At 57.0% G+C, this 20960-nt stretch overlaps 1 protein-coding gene across 2 annotated transcripts; it reads right to left on the bottom strand.

Annotated features, from left to right (window-relative positions):
- Nucleotides 1-3682: 3682 nt before the first annotated feature.
- Nucleotides 3683-8397, bottom strand: PRSS27 (serine protease 27). Of its 2 annotated transcripts, XM_021086749.2 has the most exons (7): nt 8259-8397; nt 6872-6898; nt 6450-6515; nt 6030-6192; nt 4959-5230; nt 4477-4649; nt 3683-4110 (listed from the first exon to the last, which is right to left on the bottom strand). In XM_021086749.2, exons 1-7 carry the CDS (start codon nt 8308-8310, stop codon nt 3817-3819), a joined length of 1047 nt encoding a protein of 348 aa, XP_020942408.1. In that variant the 5' UTR covers nt 8311-8397; the 3' UTR covers nt 3683-3816. The 2 variants fall into 2 exon arrangements, with proteins under 2 accessions (XP_020942408.1, XP_084874227.1); XM_085018101.1 differs by lacking the exon at nt 8259-8397 and having other exon boundaries at nt 6872-7559.
- Nucleotides 8398-20960: the final 12563 nt, after the last annotated feature.

Raw genomic sequence — 20960 nt, 5'->3', positions numbered from 1 at the left:
GTTTCTCTGGCGAACCCGGGCGCCCCCGCCCCGTGCTGCCGCTCTGGCTCCCCCTGGTGGCTGCTCCGCTAAAGCTGCCGGGACTCCCCGGCTTTATCGTGTTCCCGGAGGGAAGCGCCCTGCTCCCTGCGGTTGGCTAGGAAGGATGTCTTTGACCCCAAGATGCCACAGTCTCCTGCCACCCAAACTCGCAGCTTTTTCGTTTGGAGTGTCCCTTCTGTTTCCAGGCTGCAGGGTGAGAATTACCTGCCCCGGGGGCAGGGGAGCGGGGGACTCTAGGGTGCTCACTGTACTCAGGTGCTCCCAGGCGTTTGCTCTCTGCAAAGCCTGTAGGCATCTGCCAGGCCCCTCTGCAGGCAGGTACTTGAGAGAGGCCCCCGAGCCTCTCCGGTGTCCCAGCCGAGGCCCTGAGCTTGTCTCCTGTCTGGCCCTGCGGTCGGGCCCTTATGCTGGTCCTCCAGGCAGGGAGGGAGCCCTGCACCTTGGACCTCACACTCCAGGAACACGGGGTGGGGTGGGGGGGGTGGGGAGGGTGGGGCAAGGGGCAGAGCACTCAGTGTCACCGACCCTGAGGTTCCAGGAAGCCAGTGGGCGGGACACAAGAGGGAGGTGGGTGCTTGGAGGGTGCAGCCTCCCTGCCTGGGTCCCCAGCTGCTGGGCCTCCGGCAGAGCACATGCCCGGGACCTTCTGGGGTGGGCACTGCCCCGCTCTCCTTGCATTTAGGTGTATCCACCCAGCACGTGCGCCTGGCATCCCCCACCCCAGGGCTGGTGGCAGTGGCTAGCTGGTGCCCAGCCGCCTGGCATCACTGAGGCCAGCCGAGGCAGGCAGGGGCTGACCTTGGAGTGCAGCCGTGTGTCTGTCGCTCCCCGCCCTCGGCCTGTGCGCTCAGGGCCGTGTGCGCCGAGCCCCTCGGAGCCTGCATGGCCGGTGCCCGCGAACACAGGCAGCACTGCTCTGGCACCTCTGACTGGAGCCGGCTTCCCGCAGACACTTCACATCTGGACACACTCAATGCACACACGACCCTGGGTCGGGGGGTGTCTCTGGTTTGGAGGCTTGGATTTGCAGCCTGCCTGCCCGGCCCTCTGAGCCTTTGCGCTCGGGTAGCCACATCAGGGGCTGGGTGCAGAACCAGTTCTGTGACCTCAGAGCCCAGGATGCCTGGCAGGTTTCCTGCTTGGGGCTCCTGTCGGCTGATCCTAAGCCCATAACGCGTGTGGTTGGTGGTGTGTGTTCACACGTGTGGACTTGCAGGCTTGGTGTGGCCCCCTCTTGCTGCACCTGTAGGCCGCCGTGGTTGTCCAAGGTGGGCCCACCCTGGGCCAGGCCCTCTCCCCTTGTCCCCCGCCGGTTGGCACACAGTCCCCAGGTCTGTGCCAGCCTGAGTCCTGCAGTGTCCTCCCTGCATCTGGCCAGGCCGCGCCTTCACCCACCCACCCACCAGGTGGTGGCTCTGAGGTACTGCTTGGTGGCAGTGTGGCAAGTGGTGTCGCTCAGGTGGGAGAGGGGACCTGTGACAGCCGGGGGCGTTCTTCTCAGCCTTCACGACCCTTGGCTCACTGTGAACTGGAAGCGCTGTGAATAAACCCGCTTCCCCCTAAAGTCCCGTCTCTGTGGGAACGTTTCCCTTCCTTTCCCAGAGCCGGATTCGTGCGTCTGCTCTGGGGCCGGGTGGGGCTGAGGGTGGGGGCCCTGGAGTCGCAGGCTGCACAGCCACTGCCTGGGACCCACCTGGGATCCTGCCCAGACCCCTGCCCCCTAGCAGAGACAGGAGGGTGGCTAGGGTGATGGGGGACTCAGGACACCAAGAAAGCTGGGACCGCAGGCAAGAGGGGCAGAGACGCGGTGCCAGGTCCTCAGGGGAGCCTGGTCCTCAGCTTGTCTCCATCCTGGCCTCAGCCCAAGGTGGCAGAGGAGCCCCGAACCCCCACTCCACGGCAGGACCTGAGCTCTTCTGCTCCCGGAGCAGGGCGGCCTCTCCCGATGGCTGCAGGCCCCAGGCCATCCCCTGCTCCCAGCCGGGATGGCCCAGAGCTTGTGCCTGGGGTCACCCTCAGGACACCCACAGCCCGACTGTCCCCCCAACAGGCCTCCCCACCTCCCGCAGGAGCTCGGAGTCCATGTCTGCTCCGGGGAAGAAGCTCACAGGCAGATCCGTCCCCGGAGGGCCATCCGGCCTCCCTCCAGCCGGGTGGGAGTGGTGTTTGCTCCCCGCGCTCCCGCCCCTCTCGGGGCCGGGCCTTAGCAGGTGCCCGCTGGGTGCTTACTGATTTTTTCCATAAATACCCAGGCTTGCTTGCTTTCCGCATTTGCCAGGCCAGCCGGGCCTGTGCGTGCGCTCGCCTACATGGGTGTGCACCTGTGTGCCTGCACACGCCTGCTTGCATTGGGGCCTGTGTCCACGTGGGTGCACGTGTTGGGTGCTAGCCCGTGGCTGTGGGTGTGTGGTGTGCAGGCCCTGCCCTTCCAGGGGTGTCATCCATTCCTGGCCCCAGCGCAGCAGGGAGCAGGGGGCTTCTCAGACCGGCGTGGGGGTCGGGCTGGGAATCTGGGCGGCCTCCACCACAGCCGGTACGTGCAGGTACGTGTCGAGCCAGGGGCCTGGGCTGGCAACCTGTGCCTGGTGGATTCCCCGTGGCCTCAGGCCGTCAGTGGGGAAACCAGGAAGGGTACGACAGGACAGGGGGCGAGAGGGGGCAGCCGAGCTGCGGTGGGGGCGCTGTGGGCAGAGACCAAGCCCGGGCTCTCTGTGCAGGTTCTAGCTTGTTTCTGAATCCCTAGGGCTCCCCAGAAACCATTAAAGACACAGCACGTGTGGCCTGAACCCAGGACATTGTGGCAAGAGGAAGGCAGGGGGCCGGCCTGGGCCTTGCTTCCCCTGTGTAACAGCTGCCACAGCTGTGACTGCAGTGTGCTGGCCCTTGTGACCCTGAGGTCTGGGGGGGGGGTCCGGCCTGTTGGGGTGTTGGGTCCACAGGGCCCCAGGGGAGCTGTCCCTGGCCGTGGAGGTGGGTGTGGCACCGAGGGAGCTGGGCAGACACAGGAGCCCGATGAACCCTCCAATGAGTTCACCATCACCCTGTCACCCCTGAGAGGCAGGTGGGGACACTGTCCTGGGTTTCAAGGGAGAAACAGGCTCAGAGGGGACCCCAGCTCCAGCCCCTCCCCACCCCCTGCAGCAATGGATTCACCTGTGGGGAAGTCAAGGCTGAAGGACGGGGGTGGAGGAAAAGAATTCAAGGGTTCAAGGGCCCCAGAGCAGCCCTACCTCCTCCCGGGGAGCGGGGGCAGGAAAGCCTGGCGGCGGGGCACATCCCCAAAGCAGCCTTGGGGAAAACAGACATCGGTGGGGGGCGGGGCTGGGATCCCCCCACCCGCGGAGCCCGCCTCCTCCGGAACCTTCCACCACCGCGGTCTGCTCCGCCCATCACCGCCCCCAGTGCTTCCTTGGCAACAGGCCTGGTGAGGACCACGTGGGCAAAGACATGGAGGCCAGAGTGGGAGCAGGGAAGCCACCTGTACGGGGGGCGGGTGACAGGTGTCTCAGGAGACAAGGAGGCCCCGGACTCAGCGACATCCAGCCTCCAGGGTGCCTGCCAGCCTCCGGGGTGCCTGCGCAGCTCCCCTCCCCCACGGCCCGCCCCCGCCGCTCCTTCCCCTGAGGGGCCACGCCCAGGCAGCGGAGCAAGTTGGGTTTTTATTGGCATGAACATAAATAAAAATACGTGGGCATCTGAGAGAGGGGGAGCAGGAGGATTATTTACAAATGTACACCGTAGGCCCCGGGCTCCACTTGCCCACCAGCCTGAGGCTCAGAGGAAGGCGAGCAGGGCTGGGAGGACCAGGAGGACAGCCTGGGCTGCCAGGCAGGGCGCAGCGTTTCGACCCGCGATCTGCCGGTCCCGGGGGCCCCGCTTTTGGCCACCCGATCTCGCCTGCCGGAACTGCAGTTCCGGGACGATCCGATGGATCCAGTCGTGGTGGGAGGTGACCCGGATGTAGACACCTGGGCGGTTCCGGCGGGCGCAGCCCTCGCCCCAGCTGATCACCCCGGCCTGCAGCCAGGACTGGCCCACAAGGCACACCAGGGGCCCGCCCGAGTCTCCCTGCGGATGGAGTGGACGCATCATCAGAGCCCACGAGGGCTCAAGAGCCAGCCCCTGCAGGCACACAGGTCCCCACCTGGCTCTGCGGGACCACCCCCACCCCCGCCGGGCCTTCCTCACTGGGCTGCCCATTTCTCTAGCATCCCCAGACCACCCAGCCCATTCACCTCCGAGGAGACTGCTGACAGTGCAGTTTCCCGGGCCCCCCTACAGACCTACTGACCCCTTCCCTGCTGGGGTCCAGGAGTCTGCTGTGCACACCTGGGTGGATGCACAGCCCGGGTCTGGACCCGGCGGGCCCACCTCCTGGGGCCTTGTCCCTTGACCCAGCTGGGCCCCCACCCCCACCCCGCGACCCGGGCCTACCTTGCAGGCGTCCTTCTTGCCCTCCGCGAAGCCGGCACACAGCATGTCGTCCTTGATGGTTTTCGGCTGGAAGCCCGACTCCTCGGCATCTGTCCTGTAGAGCCTGTCGCACATGGGCGTGTCGATGACCGGCACGGCGAGCTTCTGCAGGACCCGGGGGTTGGGCAGGCGTTCTGGGGAGGGGCACCCAGGCTGCAGCTCAGTGGACAGCCTGGCTGGGGACCCCAGGGCCCCGGGTTCTCGAGAAGCACAGCTCTGTCACTCCCCGTCTCGGGAACTTTCTGTTCCCCTCTCCACACGGCCCCTCCCGAGTCGGCTGCCCTTTGCCTATGTAACCCGTAACCCCCCCCACTCCCCCACCCCCCCGTTTGAGTAGAGAGCTCGTGCACCCCTTCCAACAGAAAAAGACTGCTGGTTCAGAGTTGCCCCCAAGCTTCCTCCCCCGGCATGCCCCCTCCCCCGTTTTCTCCTGGCCCCGTTACCTTGTTCGCTGGGACTGCCCCAGCCCGTGACCCAGCAGCGCAAGCCTGTCTCAAAGGCGACGGAAGGGTCAGGCACACACACGGGGAGGATGTAATCAGTGAAGGTCACGGGTGCCGCCAGCTCCACCAGGGCCACGTCGGCACTGGAGGCCATGCCCTGGTACAGGGGGTTTCTCTCCACCCGCTTCACCTGCACGTACACGGCGTGCGGCCCCGGCTTCACCAGCTGCCGCGCCCCCAGCAGGACTTGGTACAGGGATGTTTGCGAGGTGCTGGTGGGAGAGCCGAGAGCTGGTGGGAGGCACTGTCTCCCACCTTACCACCCCCCTCTTTGCACGTTATCTTCAAAGAAGTGACATCCAGGGGACAGATGAGGTGGTTCAGGGTGTGGGACCTGAAGCTCCACCCTGGCCATCCCCGCGACCTTGGGCAAGTCACCCAGCAAGTTCTCTGTGACTCAGTTTTGTCATCTGTAAATTGGGGACAGGAACGGTCCCCACCTGAAAGGCTCGCTGTGAGGGCAGGAGCCGAGGGGCATGAGAAACCCTGACGGTCTGGAGCCAGGGGGGGGTCATAGCATGGTAGCAGGTGTTGGGTGGCCTGGCCTTGGCTTAGGGATGGCACAGATGACCTTAGGGTGAGGAGGAAGAAGGGACATCCTGCTCCAGTCCCCCTGTGCCCAGAATCCCACCAGGAAGGGAGTGTCCTGGATTTGGGGGTGGGGGGGAAGGGGGCCAGGGCAGGGGAGGAGCCTGCCAGCCTTTGTAGGGACAGTCCCCAGGTCTAACAAAGCTCCTAACGGGTCAGCCCAGCGGTGGCGGAGTGGACCCCTCTCGCTTGGGCCAGGGGAGCAAGGCCTGGGGAGCAGCCATTGCTGCAGGAAGCTGGTCCTAAAGGGAGCTCTGGCTGAGAAGGGGGTCGGAGGCCAGCGGCTTCCCTCCTGGGGTGGGTGGTCGCCTGAGCAACCCCCTCCCTGTGGCCGACGCTGTCCTTGGTGCTGAAGCAGGGCCTGCGAGGGTTTCCGAGGCTGGCAATACGTGGGGAGGGGAGCCGGGGGCTGAGCCAACTCACTTGGAGAAGCAGTGCGCGGCGGTGAGGACCCACTGCTCTGTGATGAGGCTGCCCCCGCAGAAGTGGCTTCCGTTGCGCTGAATGCTGACCTGCCACGGCCACTCGCCCTCCAAGGCATCCTGCCCGCCCACCAACCGGTTCAGCGTCCTCTGGCGCCCACACACTAGGGGATCACGGCCAGGGTGTTGCTCACTGGGGGCCAGATCCACCCCCCGCCCGCAGACCCGCTCTCAGGCTTTCTTGTTCGGTGGTTCTATTCCCAGCCTCCCTGCCCCCGACCTGCTCGGAGAACTTAGGTAAGTCAGAGGCCCCGGCGTCAGGTCCGCCTCGGACCAGGGCAGACCCTTCCCAGCTGTGGGAAAGCCTCCCATCCCGTGGGCCTCACACCCCTTACCTGTGAAATGGTGACATCAGACCTACCTCGGTGGGGAGTAGGGGGAGGATGTTGGGATGACGATGACGCAGGTAAAGATCTGGTCCCAGGACCTGACAGACAGGGGACAATCCCACATGGGGTAGGTGACCCTGAGGGGGTATGTTATTGTCACAGCAGAATGGTGTCGGCGTCTGTCCTTACTTCCTTCCTGTCGTCTTCCCACCCTCCCCCGTTCTTCTTGCCTCGATGGCCCTCTTGTGCCACCTGCACCGCGTCTCAGACCCTCCTTCTGCCCGCCCACCCACCTGGGCTCCAGCTCCTTTTGGCCCTGCGGGATTCCCTGTGCCCCGCCTGTTTCACCCTGGCCTCCTGGGGTGGGTGTTGGGGGGGGGTGCGTTCCTGGTCAGCCTTGCTGCTCTCAGACAAGCCCACTCCTGTCTACCCCGCAAGGGCCCTGGATGCTTACCACTTGAGGCTTCGGCCCCCTGAGTCCCTGCAAGTGAGCAAAGAAGGTAATCAGCCAACTTTGTGGGCCCTGAGGTTGGCATCTGCCTGGTGTAGCCCTGCCTCTGCTCCACCTCCAGCCTGTCTCCCGAGGACCAGCAGGAGAGGCCACCCAGGGCACCCTGTCATGGCCTGGCTCTCCTGTTGGAGACAGGATGGCTCCTCCTTGCCCCACGAGGGCCTTCCCTTCACCCCACACGCATCCTTGTCTGGAAGCTCCCCCAGGACCGCAGCCTCCGGTTCTGGAGCGCCAGGGTCTCCCACTCTCCACCCCGGCCGCTGGCCATAGGCCCAGGGCCTCTCACACTATCTTCCCGACCGAGCAAGTCTCCAGCTCTGTCTTGAGTCTGGGGGCGATGGGGGCAGAGCCTGGCTCCGTCCCAGATTCCCCAGAGCAGCCCCTCTCATACAGCTGGCAGCTGGAGCCCAGGACCCCTGCTGGACGGGGCACCTCTGCCCACGTGAAGGGACCGGAGGGGTGGGACAGGACCCTGTGCCAGGAGGCCGGGAGGGAGGAGGGAGCTGGGCAGCAAGGCCTGGCAAGGCCCGGTGGAGCCCAGGGAGGCTGCACCCTCCTTCCCTGGTGGGAAGCCTGCACCCTCCTTCCCTGGTGGGAAGCCTGGAGCCCTGGCCAAGCTGCAGCCTGGGGTGACCTGGCCCGGCCCTGGGAGGTGACTTGAGGACAGGGAAGTAAGGTGGCAGCTGGGCTGGCCAGGCTGGCCCAGGAATGCGGGAGAGTTTCCCTGGCAGAGAGCAGCCCGCCCAGCTGGGAGGGGCCTGGCAGGTGCATTCCCCCCCCCCCCGACCTCCCCGGTTGGCCCTTGCCAACCTTCACCCAAGAGAGCGGGGGAAGGGCCGGAGGTGCAGGGCCTGCTCCTCCAATTCCCTCCCTCTGTGCCGGAGCAGGAACCTGGACCCCCGTGTGTCCTCCCTGCCCCCCACTGAGCCTTCACCAGGCTCAGGTGGCAACCCAGCCACCCTTCCCAGGCCCAGATGTCAGTGACCCAGAGATTGGCTGGCGCCCAGCGGTCTTGAGGTCAGATCCTACAGCACCACGTTTTCATCTTGAGAGGCCAGGACCAGAGGGGGCAGAAGCAGCTTGGCTGTAATTTGCCTGAGGCAAGGGGAGGGATGGGATCCGGCCTGTGTCACTGCCTCCTGGTCCTCCCGCCTGCACCCACACCCCCATCCCCAGTTCACTCCACCTGTGGAACCTCCGGAATCTTCCCACTGAGGCAGGAAGGGAGACTGGTGCTGCAGCCCGAGGCCTGGCCGGGGAGTGGGGGCTTAGCTGCCGCTTGGGTAGGACAGAGAGGCCCTTACAGATGCCTGCAATGTCTAAGACTCACCAGTCCGCAGCAGCAGCAGCAGGAGCAGGGCCAAAGCTGGCACCTGCCCCATGGTCTCAGCCTGGCTGGAGTGCCTGCCGGGCAGGGGACTGCTGTGGCAGGAGCTCCGTGACCACTAGCTCTATGTGTAGGGCTCCATGAAGTGGGGTTTTATGCTGGAGATGAGTGTCAGCTCGGCTATGCCGCTGGACCTGTCAGCCAGGCCCGCCCAGTTCCTCTGGGCAGGAAGGAGGCACCCCAGAACCCCGACTCCTCCATGGCCTGGCCCTGAACCCCAAGGGGACAGGCCTCTCATGCTAAAACACCTTAGGGTTTGCGGGCCAGGGTGCGTGTGTCCCATTTATTTATTTATTTGTTTGTTTGTTTATTTTACCTTTTCTAGGGCCGCACCCGCGGCATATGGAGGTTCCCAGGCTAGGGGTCCAATCGGAGCTGTAGCCCCTGGTCTACACTACAGCCACAGCAACTCAGGATGCGAGCCGCATCTGCAGCTTACACCACAGCTCACGGCAACGCCGGATCCTTAACCCACTGCGCAAGGCCAGGGATTGAACTGGCAACCTCATGGTTCCTAGTCGGATTCGTTAACCACTGCGCCACGACGGGAACTCCGCATGTGCCCCATTTAAGTGCTTGTGGCAAGGGTTCCGCCTCCACGGTGACTGACCACACTCTCCAGCTGACCACAGGCCCACCTGAGCTGACTGCGGTCCACCACGCGACCCTCTCTGTTTCATTCATCCGTTCATTTATTTTTATTTACTGAGCACCTGCCATGCGCCGCAAACAGTCCGGGACTGGGGCTTGCGCTTTGCCGGAAGGAGGATGGCTAAGGGCCAGGTCACCTGAGCCTAAGCGGGAGCGTCTGGCGGGCTCCGCCGCTGACCCCAGCGCCCCTCCCCGCCCCCCGGCTCTCCCTCCAGACCTGGGTTCCAGCAGTCCCAGGCCTGGCCCTGGGTGACCCTGACCGGCCTCTCCCTGCCCCCTGCCCGCCGCCGTCGCAGGGGTGGGGGTGGGGTTCCCGGAACGCGAAGGCCAGCGTGGGCGGGGCGGAAGCTGCTTCTGGGAAGGCCGTGCCAGGAGGACCGTCCCCAGGTGTCCCTGCCCTGGGAGCGGCTGGCCGGGTCCAGGACGTGCAGTCGTCGCGGAAGCGGCTCTGGGAGGAAGTTATTTGGGGCACGGAGCTGACGTCAGAGCCGGAGCCGGGGCTCGGCGGCGAGGCCGGGCCGGGACCGGCGGCCGAGGACCAGGTCGGGCAGAGCCGGTGGGGGCTGGGGCGGGGAGCGCCGGATGACCGGCAGAGCCCGGCCTCAGTTTCCCCGCCCACACAGTGGGTGCGTGCGTGGCCTGGGGGTGCGCCGGCGCGCCCCGGAAGTCGGGGACGGCCGAGGTCGCCGACTTTCCGCCCCCTCCCCATCTCCGCGCTCCGGCCTTGGCCTTGGCCTTGGCGGGCGCTCCCGGTCAGCGCGCCACTGCCCTCTAGGGGCCGCCGGCAGCAGCGCCGGGCCGCTGGGGCGGGAGGCTCGGCTCCGCGCTGTCTGTCTTCCTCGCACAACTCCCAGCCCCAGCCCTTCCTGCTCCTCCACTCCTCCGCTCCTGCCCTCCGACCTCCCCTCCGTCTCCGCGTCTCCCGCAGCCCTCGGGGGAAGAGGGGGCGCCACCCTCGACGGGGGACGGCTGCCCGGGCGCTGGCGCCCTCCTCCTGCGCCCCCCTGCCTCCCGGGTCCCTCCGCTGCGCCCCCTCCACGCGGCGTCCCGGAGTCCGGGCGGCCTGTCTGCGTGAGCGGGAGTCCCTCGGGGAGGGAGAGCAGCGCGTGGCTAGAGGGCTTCCAGACTCGTTCCCAGGGATTCTTGGAGCCCACTGAGACCCAGCACTGTTCCAGGCATGGGGCAATTGGAGGTGAGCCGAGTGGAGGAGAGAGGATTGAGGTGAAAATGTCTAATCAGAAATTTTGGAAAGTGTTTCAAAACGTCTGTGTCACCGCATTTCACCAGGCACCTGATGATCAGTTCTCTGGATTTCAGAGGCCTTCAAGATTGTTTGGGGCTAAATACTTCCTCTCAGGTGTCTTTCTAGGTTTCCTCTGCCTTCCCCCCCCCCCCCAAAGCCATTTCTAAGAAGGTGCTGCCTTGAAATCAAGAAAGTAACAAAAGTTAAGATGTGATCAGAAAGTGGGGACACCAGGGACTCCGGTGGCTAGAGAAACAGCATCTCGTGTCACTCCTGACACCCTTGAGGCTGTAGACCCCCCGCTGTGCAGGGAGCTGGGTGGGGGTGTAGGGTGAGCTGGAAGCCAGGTGCCTTCCTCACTCCACCTGCCAAACAGAGGGGTGGATTGGAGACCAGAGGGACTCAGAGCCCTAAGTGTGTTTTGTCACTTCCTCCTAAAACACAAATGGGAGCTCCCACTGTGGCACGAAGGGATCAGCAGTGTCTTGGGAGCGGGTTCAGTCCCCAGCCTGGCACAGTGGGTTAAGGACCTTCTGGTGTTGCCACAGCTGCAGTTTACTTCAAGGTTGTGACTGGAATCTGATCCCTTGCCCGGGAGCTCCATATGCCCTGGAGCAGCCAAAAAACAAAGCCAGAAATGAGCTTTTACCACCTCTGGAAGGGGAAGGGTTTTTTAATGTTAGAAGTCACAGCAGAGGGAGTTCCCGTTGTGGCGAAGTGAAAACGACTCCAACTAATATCCATGAGGAATCCGTTTCGATCCCTGGCCTCACTCAGTGGGTCAGGGATCTGGCATTGCCATGAGCTGTGGTTTAGGTCGCAGACATGGCTCAGATCCCGCGTTGCTTGTGGCTGTGGCGTAGGCTGGCAGCTGTAGCTCTGATTTGACCCCTAGCCTGGGAACTTCCACATGCAGAGAGAATGGCCCTAAAAGGCAAAAACAAACAAAGAACAACAAAAAATAGTCACAGTAGGCAACACAAAGGAGATGGCCCATACACTAGAAAAATAATCGGTTTCAAAGTACAAAGGCGAACAATAGGATAAATATTTGCAGGAAATGCGGCAAAGTGCCTGCACCATTATTGTTGGCAATGCTTAGGAAATTGACGAGAAAACCCCTGATCCCCTAAAGGTGAAATGAGCAAAGGCTACACATAGACCAGTCTTGAAAGAGGAAACCAATTTGGTTAATAGACTTAGGAGGAATGTTCAGCCTCACTAATTAAAGACATGCAAATCAAAGCCACAGCCAGGAGATGCTCTTCTGTGTGGCGCTGGCTCAGCCTTGGTGGATGCTGTCCAGCCAGGCTGTGGGGAAATGTGCCAACTGGTGGGCATGTAACTGGCACAGCCCTTTCGTAAATCAGTTCTTCAGGTTATGCTTCAGCTTTTTAAACTAATCATTCCTGGGAATTCCCATCATGGCTCAGTAATTAACGAATCTGACTAGGAACCATGAGGTTGCAGGTTTGATCCCTGGCCTTGCTCAGTGGGTTAAGGATCTGGCGTTGCTGTGAGCTGTGGTGTAGGTTGCAGACGCGGCTCGGATCCAGCGTTGCTGTGGCTCTGGCCTGGGCCAGTGGCTGTGGCTCCGATTCGATCCCTAGCCTGGGAACCTCCATATGCCACGGGAGCAACCCAAAAAATGGCAAAAAGACCAAAAAAAAACAAAAAACAAAAAAAAACCCAAAACAAAAGCAGGTGACAGGAAGCCAACTGAGGCTCACAGAACACAATAGGTGTTTGTGGGACCTTCCTGTGCTGCTCCAGCTGAAGGAAGAGCTTCAGGCCCCAGGGTGGTGCCGGGTGGCCTCCCTTCTTCCCCTCAGGACGCTCTGCCGCCCTCTGCTGGTGGCTGTGTTCTCCCGTCTCCAAGATGACTCCTGGAGCCAGGGACATCTGGAAGCTTCCTCAAGGGATGCCTGCTGAGAGGGCTGGAGCTCCTGCTCTGCCCGATCCAGTGCCAGCAATCCCTGGGAGGGACATTAACTGTCCCACAATTGGTCCGGGCTGGTCACAGGGCCACTGTGCGGCCACAAGATGGAGTTTGTTAGCAGAAAGAGGGAGGGGGAAGGACACTGGTCAGCAAGAAGCCGTAACCACCATGCTCACTCCAGCGTGGGAGCATGCTCGTTCCCTGGGGCCGGGGATCGAATTCCGGGCCACAGCAGTGATGACCCCAGCCGCCAAAGTGGCAACGCCAGAGTCTTAACCTGCTGCACCACAAAGGAACTCCCTACAGACATTTTCAAATGTGGAAAGTCTCAGAAAATTTACCCCCAATGCATGATATGCAAGGTTCTTTTTTTTTTTTTTTTTTTCCGTAGGGCCACATCTGTGGAATATCAAAGTTCCCAGGCTAGGGGTCAAATCGGAGCTGCAGCTGCCGGCCTAGATCACAGCCACAGCAACTCGGATCCTTAACTGAGTAAGGCCAGGGGTTGAACCCACATCCTCATTGGTATTAGTTGGGCTTGTTACCAGTGAGCCACAAGGAGAACTCCCGTGTGTGTTTCCTTCTTTCTTTCTTTTCTCCTTCCTTCCTTTTTTTGTCTTTTTAAGGGGCCCAGCCATGGCCTATGAAGGTTCCCAGGCTGGGAGTCCAATTGGAACTACAGCTGCCGGCCTACACCACAGCCACAGCAACGCAGGATCTGAGTCGCATGTTCGACCTACATGGATCCTTAACCCACTGAGTGAGGCCAGGGATCGAACCCAAGTCCTCGTGGATACTAGTCGGGGTCGTTAACCACTGAGCCATGACAGGAACTCCTCACTCCTCTTTCTTAGTTTCCATCTTGTTTTGCTGGAGCACATCCTTCAGTAGTTTCATCCAGTCGAGAAGCCAGCGCAGTGGCAGAGGGCGGGATAGGACAACGGGATAGGGTCGGCATTCCTGCCTCCTTGGTCACAGTGTTCCTGGGAAGACAGCTCTCTCTGCTTGGGGCACAGCTGCCATTCTGGAAATGCCCCTCACCAGCGCCCTGGAGAGCCCCTTCTCTGCTCCTGAAAACAGTGCCATCTCTTTTCCACAGCCCACCTTTCCTACTTTCTTAGTTTATTTCTTCTTTTGTCAGGGAACGTTTTTCCTCCAGTGGCTTCTCAAGAGATACGCATGGGGTGTTCCCGGCGTGGCTCAGTGGAAATGAATCTGACCAGCATCCATGAGGATGCGAGTTCAATCCCTGGCCTTGCTCAGTGGGTTAAGGAGCCGGCGTTGCCGGGAACTGTGTTGCAGGTCACAGATGTGGCTCAGATCCCACGTTGTTGTGGCTGTGGTGTAGGCCAGCGGCTGCAACTACAATTCGACCCCAAGCCTGGGAATCTCCATATGCCGCAGGTGCAGCCCTAAAAAAAAGCAAAAGAAAGAAAGAGAGAGAGAGAGGGAGAGAAAGAAGGAAGGAAGGAAGGAAAGAAAAAGGAGTGAGACCCGGGGCAGGGAATCCAAACCTGGAGAAAGGCAAACAGAACTCCAGGGATGACAATTCAAAGGACATCCCCAGATGACAGTGGTGCCGAGAGAGCAGCGATCCCAGGGGGAGAAACGCGGGTATGTTGAGAGGACTAAAAAAAGACACCTGCTGTGTTCCCTAATGGAGCTTATCTTGGGGAGAATTGGAGCAAAGTGGCGCGTGGGTAAGTACAAAGGGTATTAACAGCAACAACAGAGGCGATTATTTTTAATTTTTTTTTTTTTTTTTTTTTTTTTGGCTGCATCTGAGGTATGTGGAAGGGATCAAACCCATGCCACTGCAGTGACAACGCTGGATCTGTAACTGCTAGGCCACCAGGGAACTCTGGTGATTATTAACTTCCGGGGAAAAAGTGAAGGAAGCAAACACAGACCCCTGCAGGGTTTGGCCAGTCCCCCGCCCAGTCTCAGCCCTTGTGGCATCAGCCAGACTTGAGATCCAGGATCTTGCCAACTAAATCAGGTTTCGGTGCAGACGAGGCTTCTTAGGCATGGTTCATCTCTTACTGTGAATGAGAGAGTTCCCCCTGCCCACGCGACCCGCAGGGTGGGGAAGCACAGCATACCTGCCGCAGACCACCACACCTGAGACATCCCTGGTCCGCAGCATTTCTGAAATCTCCCTAAGCACAAACGCTTCTCCCTCCTATTCCTGGGCAGGAAGCGGGATGGCAGGAGTCCCTGGGACAGTTTCTCCAGGACTCTTTGCTCAGCCTCTGGGCTTTTGGCTTTGGCGTCTGAATCATCCAGGCTTTCCCATAAGAACTAGTCCATGTCTGCAGCTGACTCGCTTTCTCTGCCAGCCTGCTGTGTGTCTGTAGAAAGGGAATTGGAAGAACAGGCCCTTTCAGTTCCAGCTTGTACAGGGTGCTAACTTCTTATAAAAAATAATAGAGGGAGTTCCCGTCGTGGCGCAGTGGTTAATGAATCCGACTAGGAACCATGAGGTTGCGGGTTCGATCCCTGTCCCTGCTCAGTGGGTTAACGATCCGGCGTTGCCGTGAGCTGTGGTGTAGGTCGCAGACGCGGCTCGGATCCCGCGTTGCCGTGGCTCTGACATAGGCTGGCAGCTACAGCTCCGATTCGACCCCTAGCCTGGGAACCTCCATATGCCGCAGGAGCGGCCCAAGAGATGGCAAAAAGACCAAAAAATAAATAAATAAATAAAAATAAAGGCATTAGTTTAAAAATAAATAAATAAAATAATAGAGGCCCGGGAGTTCCCGCTGTGGTGTGGCAGGTTAAGAATCTGACTGCAGGGGCTTTGTTCCCTGCAGAGAGGTGGGTTCCATCTCTGGCCCAGTGCAGTGGGTCAAAGGATCCAGCTCTGTGGTCGCAGCTATGGCTCAGATTCAGTCCCTGGCCTGGGAACTTCCATATGCCACGGATGCAGCCGTAAAAAGTTAAAGTAATATAAAAAGACGGGAGTTCTCGATGTGGTGCAGCAGAAACGAATCCATCTAGTAACCATGAGGTTGTAAGTTCGATCCCTGGTCTCGCTCACTGGGTTAAGGATCCAGCATTGCCGTGGCTGTGGTGTAGGCCTGCAGCTGTAACTCTTATTCGACCCCTAACCTGAGAACCTGGTTGTCACCACTTTGGCACGGGTTTGATCCGGTAACTTCCACGTGCTGTGGACATGGCCAAAAAAAGGAAGAAAGAAAAGTTAATACTTTCATATTTTATATCTGTTACTGGGGCCTCCTATGTGTTCAAACCAAATTCCCAGTAACTGGTATCTCATTAGGAGCTTGACGAATTGATTTCTCAGAAGACACCCCACACTCTGTGCCTCACTGGTTATGCAGGAATATTTTTACATGGTATACCCATAATTTATCCCAGACTCTGACCCAGATAAGAGAAAAAACAGTCCATCCATTTTGAAAAGCCACTTGTTAAATGCAAGTTGACCAATCTGACACTTGGCACTTATCTTCCTAATTAGGCCTGGGCTGAATTAAAAAAAAAACAATCCCGAATACAAGGAATGTTCCCCCTGTTTCGCACAGTACATGCGGTTGATTTCAGATTACTCTACCCTTCTCCCCTGGTTGATATTCATGTGCTTAAATATTGCCCCCAAACACTCTTCTGAACCAGCATCCAACTAATCACACGTGATTTTATTTTATTTTATTTATTTTGCTTTTTAGGGCCGCACTTGCGGCACATGGAAGTTCCCAGGCTAGGGGTCGAATCGGAGCTGCAGCTGCTGGCCTACACCACAGCCACAACCACATAGGATCCTTAACCCACTGAGCGAGGCCAGGGATCAAACTCAAGAGCTACTTCATTACTGCCGAGCCACAGCGGGAGCTCCTGGGGAGAGAGTCTGCTGAGGGCCGTGGCGAAAACCTGTATGAACCAAGAAGATGCTGATGGAAGGACAAGGGCAGACGTCACACGGATGTGTCCTGTCGCTTCTTTCTCAGGATCCAGAAGCAAGTGAAACTGGTTTCTCTAATACCTACTCCGGGACAGTGAGTAGACTCGCTTCTCTGCTAATTTTGATTTTCCTCTCAAAATATGAGAATAGATAAACCTTCGCTAGACCACTGTTTGTTTCTCCCTTCTTTCTCTCTTATGATATTAATTGACTGATCCATCCAGCTTCATCGAGGTATAAGTAACCAATAAAATTGGTATATACTTGGAGTTTCCATCGTGGCTCGGTGGTTAACGAATCCGACTAGGAACCATGAGGTTGCAGGTTCCATCCCTGGCCTCGCTCAGTGGGTTAAGGATCCGGCGTTACTGTGAGCTGTGGTTTAGGTTGCAGACGCAGCTTGGATCTGGAGCTGCTGTGGCTCTGGCGGAGGCTGGCGGCTACAGCTCCGATTCGACTCCTGGCCTGGGAACCTCCACATGTCACGGGAGCGGTCCCAGGAAAAGGCAAAAAGACAAAAAAAAAAAAAAAAAAAAAAAAATTGGTATACATTTGAGGTGTACAAGGTGATGATTTTCTTTAGGTCCACACTGTGAGATGTTGACCGTCATCAGGCTAATTAACATACACACCACCTCCTAGTGATGGTGGTTAGCGCCCACGCACATGTGTGTGCGCACGCGCACACGCTGAGAATTTTTTTTTCTTTTTACAGCTGCACCTGTAAAGTGGAAGTTCCCAGGCTAGGGACTGAATTGGAGCTACAGCTGTCAGCCTACACCACAGCCACAGCAACGCGAGATCTGAGCCTCATCTGTGACCTACACCACAGCTCATGGCAATGCCGGATGCTTAACCCACTGAGCGAGGCCAGGGATCAAACTCACGTCCTCATGGGTTCAGGTTCATTAACCAGTGAGCCACATGGGAGCTCCTATACTGTGGGAACTCCTATACTGTGTTTTCTTGATCCCTTTATCCGCTGATGGAGACTCAGGTTTTCCGTAGCTTGTGAAGAGCTGCAGCACACTGAGGAGTGCAGGTGTCTTTGTACTGATTTCATTGCCTTTGGATGTCTACCTAGCAGTGGAATTTCTGGATCCTATGGTAGTACTATTTTTTGTTTTGTCTTTTTGCCATTTCTAAGGCCGCTCCCGAAGCATATGGAAGTTCCCAGGCTAGGGGTCTAATCGGAGCTGTAGCCGCCGGCCTACACCACAGCCACAGCAATGCCAGATCCCCAACCCACTGAGCAAGGCAAGGGATCGAACCTGCCACTTCATGGTTCCTAGTCGGATTCATTAACCACTGTGCCATGATGGGAACTCCCATGATTTCATGTATCTGTTGACATTGTATGCTTTCTTGGGGAAAATGTCGACTTGGGTCCTATGCCTATTTTTTTTTTTTTTTGTCTTTTTGTCTGTTGTTGTTGCTATTTCTTGGGCTGCTCCCGCGGCATATGGAGGTTCCCAGGCTAGGGGTTGAATCGGAGCTGTAGCCACGGGCCTACGCCAGAGCCACAGCAACGCAGGATCCGAGCCGCGTCTGCAACCTACACCGCAGCTCACAGCAACGCCGGATCGTTAACCCACTGAGCAGGGACAGGGACCGAACCCGCAACCTCATGGTTCCTAGTCAGATTCGTTAACCACTGCGCCACGACGGGAACTCCCTTATGCCTGTTTTTAAATTGGGTTGTTGGGAGTTCCTGTTGTGGTTCAGTGGAGATGAATCTGACTAGGAACCATGAGGTTGTAGGTTCGATCCCTGGCCTTGCTCAGTGGGTTAAAGATCTGGCGTTGCCCTGAGCTGTGGTGTGGGTTGCAGACGCAGCTCGGATCCTGTGTTGCTGTGGCTCTGGCGGAGGCTGGTGGCTACAGCTCCGATTGGACCCCTAGCCTGGGAACCTCCATATGCCGAGAGTGTGGCCCTGAAAGGACAAATAAATAAATTGGGTTGTTTATTTTTTTTTTGCTATTGTGTTGTGTGAGTTCCTTATACATTTTGGTTACCATTCCTTTATTATATGTATGCTTTGTAAATATTTTCTCCCATTCCATTAGGTTGCCTTTTAACTTTGTATATTCTTAAAAAAAAAAAAAAAAAGGGAAGTTCCCTGGTAGTCTAGTGGTTAGGACTCTGTGCTTTCACCCCTGCAGACCAGGGTTCAATCCCTGGTCTAGGAACTGAGATCTCACCTCAAGCCATGTTCTATCCTGTGGCAAACTAACAAACAAAAAAAGTTAAAATTAATTAACCTTTTTTATTGTTTCCTTTGCTGTGCAGATTTTCAGTTTGACATGGTCGCACTTGTTTATTTTTCCTTTTGTTGTCCTTTTGTTTGGTGGCAAATCCAAAAAAACCGTTGCCAAGGCTAATGTCAGGGAGGTTTTCACCTATGTCGTCTTCTGGGAGTTTTATGGTTTCAGGTCTTTAAGTCTTTAATCCATTTTGAGTTAATTTTTTTGTATACAGTGTAAGGCAAGGGACTATTCTTTTTTTTTTTTTTTGTCTTTTTAGGGCCATACCTGTGGCATATGGAGGTTCTCAGGCTAGGGGTCCAATTGGAGTTATAGCCCCTGGCCTACACCACAGCCACAGCAATGTGGAATCTGAGCTGCATCTGTGACCTACGCCACAGCTCACGGCATTGCCAGATCCTTAATCCACTGAGCGAGGCCAGGGATTGAACCCACAACCTCACGGTTCCTAGTCGGATTCATTTCTGCTGGGCCACAATGGGAACTCCCTTAATTTCTTTTTTTCAGATAGCTCATTGTCAGTTTATAGAAATGCAAATTAATCTTTAATGTTGGTTTTGTATTCTGCACTTTAGTAAATTCATTTATTAGTTCTAACAGATGTTTGGCAAAGTCTTCAGAATTTCCTATATATAAGATTATATTGGAGTTTTCTTGTGGCACAGCAAATTAAGGATGTGGTGTGGTTGCTGCTGTGGCACAGGTCAATCCCTGGCCTGGGGACCTTCTGCCCACCACAGGCATGGCCAAAAAAAAAAGATTGTGTCCTCTGAAAAAGAATTTAATTTCTTCCTTTCTGATTTTTATACCTTTGATTTTTTTCTTTCTTTTTTTTGTCTTTTTGTCTGTCCAGGACAACACCCATGGCATATGGAGGTTCCCAGGCTAGGGATCCAGTCGGAGCTGTAGCTGCCGGCCTACACCACAGCTCAAGGCAATGCCAGATCCCTAACCCACTGAGCAAGGACAGGGATTGAACCTGCATCCTCATGGATGCTAGTCGGGTTCGTTAACCACTAAGCCACGACAGGAATGCCGCTGATTTCTTTTCTTTTTCTTGTCTGATTACTCTGGCCAGGATTTCCAGTACTATATTGAGTAGAAGTGGTGAGAGTGGGCACCAGCTCCTTCTGCAAGTCACTATGTGATCAAGGGTGAAGGGAGAGCATGACAGATGTGGTTCCAGTTTGTCCTCACTCTCCCTTGCTTCACCCCAAACTTTTTTGGGATTTTCGGATTTTTGACTTGAGCAGTTGTAGCTGAAGAGGCAGCCAGCCTTCGGACTTCTTCCCTACGCCCGCAATCATGTCAAATCTGATCTCTACAATTAATTCCTTATTTTATATTGCTCCTTGAGGTTCTGCTTCCCTGGTCAAACCTCAACAGATACATGAATTAAATTTACCCTAACACGCACACACACATGTATTTTAGGTCGATGTCACCTCAAATCAGCAGAGAATGAAAAGATGATTCAATGTCACTGAAAAAAAAAAACTAGCTAATATATTTGGAAAATAGTATACCCACACTTCATAGCATCCATAAAAATGTGATGTTTATAGAAACATATTGGAAGAAAATGTAGAATATATTTATAGCCCAGAAACACAAACATCTTGAAAATTAAAAATTTCAGTGTATCAGAATTAAAAGCTATTCAAAGGCAGTTTTGGGTTTTGTTTGACTCATAGATTGTTTTTCAAAAAAGAATCTCGGGGGACTGCCTTTGAGCTCAGACATCCAACTAGATGATAAAGTTGTATAAAATTTCCAAAATGGAGTGTGTGTATGTGTGTGTGTGAGTGAGAGAGAGAATGAATATGCTTGTTTGAAGACAGCTTTGGGCATTCCTGTTGTGGCTCAGCGGGTTAAGAACCTGACTGGTATCCATGAGGATGCAGGTTCCATCCCTGGCCTTGCTCCGTGGGTTCAGGATCTGGCATTGCTGCAAGCTGTGGTGTGGGTTGCAGACTCAGCTCTGATCTGGTGTTGCTGTGGCGGTGCTGTTGGCCAGGAGCTGCAGTTCCCATTCGACCCCTAGCCTGGGAACTTCTGTATGCCACAGGTGTAGCCATAAAAAGAAAGAAAAAAAACAGTGGAGAGAGCAGCGTGGGCCAGGTGTGGAGTCAGAAGCCTTCAGTCACACCAAGAATCAGGGTTCCTTGCTGGCTGGGTCACAGAAGGTAGGAGATGTGGCTGCACTGTTGTGTCACTGCAGACCTGGAGCTCATGACGGGAAAATACACAGAACATCCCCTGACTCTGTCAGGACTTGCTCTTTGTCCCCAGGCTGAGCATTCCCACTCAGCCTGTGAGAACCAGGCTTCTCCAGATCCATTTCCCATCACTCTTCCCTTTTCCCAACTGTTCCAGCCAAACCTCCCAGGTCTCTGCCTGGGTCCTTCTCTCAGCCTGGGACCCACCCCTCTTCCTTTGAGAACCGAAAGCCTCACTTGTCTGGGCTGGGTGGCAGCTCCTTCAGAAAGAATGAGTCACCCTTTGGCACCTTGGCTTGCCTTTTTCAAAGCACTTGTCACACGCACAGGAATTGTCAGTTTACTCTCTCCTGCGCTGTAAGGTTGAATTCCCTGGAGCCCTGGAGTTGGGATTTGCATCCATC

This window comes from Sus scrofa, chromosome 3 (assembly GCF_054392235.1).
Source record: "Sus scrofa isolate SSC_HxYL_T2T_F1_AM1 chromosome 3, Sscrofa_HxYL_maternal_Yorkshire_Landrace_v2.0, whole genome shotgun sequence".
Classification (NCBI taxonomy): domain Eukaryota; kingdom Metazoa; phylum Chordata; class Mammalia; order Artiodactyla; family Suidae; genus Sus; species Sus scrofa.
This window is presented reverse-complemented; position numbering and strand designations above follow the sequence as displayed.

What these genes read in the sequence shown, in the direction of transcription:
- PRSS27 (XM_085018101.1), bottom strand. Translation starts at nt 6,953, where the DNA reads ATGCCAACCTCAGGGCCCACAAAGTTGGCTGATTACCTTCTTTGCTCA. An exon ending in GGGCAGTCCCAGCGAACAAG is followed by an intron (nt 4,650 to 4,958) that starts GTAACGGGGCCA and finishes GCCCCTCCCCAG; the next exon opens with AACGCCTGCCCAACCCCCGG. An exon ending in GCAAGAAGGACGCCTGCAAG is followed by an intron (nt 4,111 to 4,476) that starts GTAGGCCCGGGT and finishes CTCCATCCGCAG; the next exon opens with GGAGACTCGGGCGGGCCCCT.